Here is a 5,082-nt window from a genome sequence, read left to right as displayed (position 1 = left end):
CCCCCCCCCCCCACCCCACTCCCCCGCCACGGCCCCTAGCCCCTGGCCGTTCGGCAAGACCCCTGCTTATCCCGGGGCTTCCCGAAATCCAGTTCCCCTCCCCCACCCCAGCTCATGCCCCAGCCCCAGAAGTCCGGGGCTGCCAGCCCCCGGTGCCCCTGCCCCTCCTGAGAATCGGGGTGTGCTCCTCAAGCCCCCTTCCTTCCACTTGGGAGCCCCTTTTAGGGTCCCCCCTCCCTTCCACGCTCCCCTATCCTTCTCTTTTCCAACCTTCTCTTTCCCCTCTCACCCCTCCCCCCATCCTGGCCCCCCCTGCAAAAGTGGGGTGCGGAGGGGGGAGGGGTGAGAACCCACCAAGGGGAGGAACAAAACTCCAATGAAGTCAGAGCCCCCTACTCGCCGCCGCGGCCAGGCCCCCCAACATGGACTGTCTCTGTATAGTGACAACCAAGGTAAGCATGATGGGGGGGGCCGTGGGGAGAGGGAGTAGGTAATGAATTTGTGGAGAGGATTAGGTAGGCCTTCTCTAGGGTTGCAGACCCTGGAGTGAGAGCATCTGAAATAAGATGTATTAGAGGGGTCACAATTTAGTTTTGGGGTTCACATCTGACAAAACGGTGCATTTGGCCACAGGTGCCACCTGGAGTGATCATTTTGTACCTATAGAGAAATGGAGAATTTGGTATTTGGGGTGGCTTGGTATAGGCTTTGGTGTTCACCAGCGATGTTTTGAGGGCAATTTATTTAGGGAGAAGCCTGCTTGGCTCACATGGGAGTTATGCTCATATATGTGGGAAGGTGGGCTATGTGTGTGTGTTGCTGGGGGTTTTTCTTCCTTCCTGGGCAAAGAAGCTGGTTTCTAGGTGCTGGCCAGTTTGGGGGTCTCTTGGCATGAGGGTAAAGATTACTGGTTGTGAGTGTTTGGCTTGTCTGGGAGGGGAGATCAGCTGGCAGGTAAGGGTGGCCCTGCAGGACACAGGACATCTTGTGGTAGATATGTTTAGGATGCTCCTGATTTGAGGGAATTTTTAATTTAGGGCTTAATTATATGGAATAGAGCAACCTGAGGGTTGTGGGAGAGCTGGGGCCTGATACAGAATTACCTGAGAGAATGGACCAGGTGAGATTAGAATTCGGGGTACTCCCATGGAAGCCAGAAGGTCGCAAAAGATGAGGTTGCCGTCTCCAAAGAAGGATGAGAGGTTTAGGGTATGAGGGTAGAGAGAAGGTAGTTGAGGAGGGGGACCATGTGGATGTTGCAGAATTCAGGGGTAGCCCAGGCAGGCGCCCAGTATTCCCATCTCACACAGTTCACCTGGTCCTGATCAAGGAAGCAGAAGAGCAGATGGAGGGGACACTTGCCCCTGACTCTCGGGAGGACACCTGGGCATAAGGGTCTCTGAAGACTTATGGGGTAAAGAGGTTACTGGGATTAAAAGGTGGTGGAGGAAGGCAGGGCTGGCAGAGCCAGGATCTATCCAAGGGTACAGGGTCCCTGTGGTTAAAGCCTGGAAAGAATGGGAGTCCTGGGATGAAAAGCCCTAGCAAGCGCCTGGTAGGATGTTTAGGTCTAGGTCCTTTGCTCCCAGACTCTGGGACTGGCAAACTGGATGCCTGGTGTGTGGAGGGAGGCTTGGGCGGGTGGCAGGCAGCTGGGGGCTGGGGGGTGGGACAGGAAGTGGGGGCCGGGGGAGGCGGGGTCTGGGTGAGTCACAGGCTGGGGAGGGGGTTATATTTAGTGGGAACTGCAGCTTCTTATGGGAGGGAGCTGAGGACACACATGTTCCTTGCCACAAACTCACACATGTGTATACACATGCGTTGTGCACGTGTAAGCATGATTGGAGATTGGGAGCTGAAGATTTTAGGTTTGTGCCCCTCGCCCCATCTATAGGGATGCTTGTTTTTCTCCTGTTTTGTGGGCTTTGGGCTTTCTTCCAGGTTGCTGGTTTTTCAGTAGGTTTTTGATCCACCGTTCTTCTGGCCTTCTTTGAGTGTCTGCCTGTGCTTTTTCTGTCTCTTGTCCTTAGGCCTGACCCTTGGCCTTGGCTTCCTAGCTGTTGTCACCTGTGTACAGATGTATATAGGAAACCCATTGGAATGTGTGGGTTCTGCTTCTAACACGTGAGCACATGAATGCCAGTAAGGGTGAGGGGCTTGCCTGCACTGCTAACTATTCTGGGTGGATGTATTTATTCATTTCTTAGCTCCACACTCCTATGTGTTCGATGGAGCACATGATTGAGCCTCCCTGAAGGTAGGAGGCTTGCAGAGAGCCTCATGCATTCGGGTTTTACTGAGGCTTGGAGACCTAGGTTTGCCACATTCATTGGCCAGAAAACTTGTCAGCCTTCAGGATGGAGGGACTCCAACTCCCATAAGGCCTTGAGGTACAAGATCCCTCAGTGGTAGAGTGTGGTTGTCCTTAGGACTGTTGGGAGTTGTGGTTCCTCTCTATCCAGGGCAGTGGCGGGGAGCCCAGGAAAAACCAGCAGGGGCACATAGCTTCTGCCCTCCGAAAATTCTGCGGGGTGGGTTTGGGAGTGCTCAGGCTTTGTAGTCACTGATCTCTCCTGGTCTGTTTGACGGCCCTCTTATCTTTCGTTGCCTATATTTATAAACTGCTGCAGTAATTTAAGGAACATTTATTGAATACTTAATATGTGCTCAGCTCTGCGCGCTGTGAAAACTCTGCTTTACAGCTATCACTGAGTCTTATTCGGTACCTAGATCTCTGCCAGTATCTCTATCTCAGAGCAGCTTTCTCCCACTCCGCCCCCGTCCCTCCCCCTTCTCCCCGCGCTGCTGCCGCAGTTGCCATGGTAACCAGCGACGACTGAAGTTGCGTGGCGGATTTGAGGGCAGGGCGAGGGTGGCGGAGGGCGGAGCAGAACAAATGGGGGCTGGGGGAAAAGTAGGGAAAAGATAGGGGGCATTTGGCCAGGGCCCCGGAGGCGAAGTGGTTAAGCCCTCTGGGTGGTCCTTATTGGGCAAAACTAAGGTGCTGGGGGCGGGGCACTGTGGCCAAACGCTTCATTCATTGGTCGGCAGGGGCGTGGTGTAAGGATAGTGTGGGCGAGGCCGGGGGAGCGAATGGGCGGGAAGCGGAGGGAGGCGTGGTTTCACAGAGCCAGGTGGGCGGAGTCGGCTTACTCTATCGGAGGCGGGCAGCAACCCTCAGAAAGAGGAGGGACTACGTTGCCAGACCAACACGAGGGCGGGGCTGACCCGGGAGGGGCGGGGTGTGGTTCCTGTACCGAAAGGAGACCCGGTTCGTGTGGCGGTAGTCCAAGTAACTGCGGGATGCGGGGGTCTTTGGAAAGGAGAATCCGTGGGCTGGAGATGTGACGTCTCAATCTTCCTAAGATGGAGGCCTGTTCAGATTTCATCAGAGTACCCCTCCTACCTCAGCTCTGTTCCAGGGAGACAGTTGCTAGGCGACGGCAAAGTCCTTGATTGCTGCGTTGCCTGGCAACGGGGAAACGGAAAATGGAGGGAAAAAGGAAATGGGGGATGGGAGAGGGTCTTAATAGTCCATAGCGCCTACTGGTGGAGAAGAAGGGCCTATATATTTTCTAGACTAGGAAGGAATTTTGAGTACAAGCCCGTTTCGCATTGGTGGTTTCTGAGGACCCATGCATTTTATCCAGAAATAAAAGTAGGACACTGGCGGGGGGACGTTCATTTTGGGGGGCTTACCTAACAGATGCGGAATAAGTGCAGGGTTGAGAATCTACGGAGGTCATTAGCGCCTTTTGCCTTAGGTGGGAATTTTATATTCTGTAGACAGCTGATTTGGGGAGAACCCTCACTAGAGAGATGGCATTTACGGGAAGGATACTTGGGAGAGAGGTTTGAAAGTTCAAGAGTTTGGGAATTGATGGAAGACTGAAGTGACATGGGGCAATTTAGGGTATTTTGAAAGATTTGTGGGTCACTGTAAATTGAGGTCCAGATCATTGGTGAAATTATTTTGAGACAGGGTCTCTCTATGTAGGGTCAGGCTGCCCTGGAACTCACAGAGATCACTGCCTGTGCTTCCCCAGTGCTGAGGTTAAAGAAAAGCACCACCGTGTCTAGCCTGATGCTTCTCTCCCCCACCCTTAAGTGTAGTAGAAAAGATATTTGGAGCCGGGGGGTGGTGGCGCACGCCTTTAATCCCAGCACTCAGGAGGCAGAGGCAGACTGATCTCTGTGAGTTCGAGGCCAGCCTGGTCTACAAGGAGCTAGTTCCAGGACAGGAACCAAAAGCTACGGAGAAACCCTGTCTCTAAAAACCAAAAATAAATAAATAAATAGAAAAGATATTTGGAGCTTGGCGGTGGTGGCACACACCTTTAATCTCAGCACTCAGATGGCAGAGGCAGGCGAATCTCTGTAAGTTCTAGCTCAGCCTGGTCTACAGAGCTAGTCCCAAGACAACCAAAGTGACACAAAGAAACCCTGTCTCAAAAAACAAACAAAACAAAACAAGGAAGAAAGAAAGAAAGAAAAAAGAAATATATTTGAGAACAAATCTTTCAGCAAAAATGTAGCTCAGCATCATGGAGAGAATGTTGAAAAGTGGGGGCAGCCTGAAAATTTACGAATTTGAGGTGTAAAGAAAAGACTAGTTAGGAGTTCGAGGCCAGCCTGGTCTACAAGAGCTAGTTCCAGGACAGGCTCCAAAGCCACAGAGAAACCCTGTCTCAAAAAAAAAAAAAAAAAAAAAGGAAAAAAAAAGCAAAACAACCAAAATTGTTTTGTAATATTTTGTCTAAATATTTTATGGGCTGTTGCTTGGTACCCTCCTCCCCTTAGAGTCAGAGAAAATGGTTCTGAGTGACCAGCGGAAGCAACTCCTTCAAAAATACAAAGAAGAAAAACAGCTTCAAAAGTTGAAAGAGCAGCGAGAGAAAGCTAAGCGAGGAGTATTTAAAGTGGGTCTCTACAGACCTGACGCCCCCGGCTTCCTCATCACAGACAACAGGAGCGTGAAAGCTGAGCCGGAAAAGGTATGCTTATGATTTTAACCTAAAACAGACAAGCAATTTCTTTAACTCTGGAACTAAAAAATAGCTACTTAAAAGTTTAAATTTTAAA

The 5,082-nt window shown here is 51.3% G+C and overlaps 1 protein-coding gene across 5 annotated transcripts in view; it reads left to right on the top strand.

Annotated features, from left to right (window-relative positions):
- The first annotated feature begins 49 nt into the window (after positions 1-49).
- Dlg4 (discs large MAGUK scaffold protein 4) overlaps positions 50-5,082 on the top strand; it is a 25,929-nt gene continuing 20,896 nt past the window's right edge. For all 5 annotated transcript variants that reach the window (XR_007595463.1, XM_050162470.1, XM_050162469.1 and 2 more), the window contains exon 1: positions 50-452. Coding sequence is in view for 4 of the 5 variants with exons in the window: in XM_050162470.1 (XP_050018427.1) it covers positions 423-452 (30 nt within the window). In the remaining variant the exon portion in view is untranslated. The remainder of the gene's footprint in view (positions 453-5,082) is intronic.

The sequence above is a fragment of the Alexandromys fortis genome, unplaced genomic scaffold, assembly GCF_014885135.2.
Source record: "Alexandromys fortis isolate MF-2015 unplaced genomic scaffold, M_Fortis_MF-2015_v1.1 scaffold_84, whole genome shotgun sequence".
Classification (NCBI taxonomy): Eukaryota; Metazoa; Chordata; class Mammalia; order Rodentia; family Cricetidae; genus Alexandromys; species Alexandromys fortis.
This window is presented reverse-complemented; position numbering and strand designations above follow the sequence as displayed.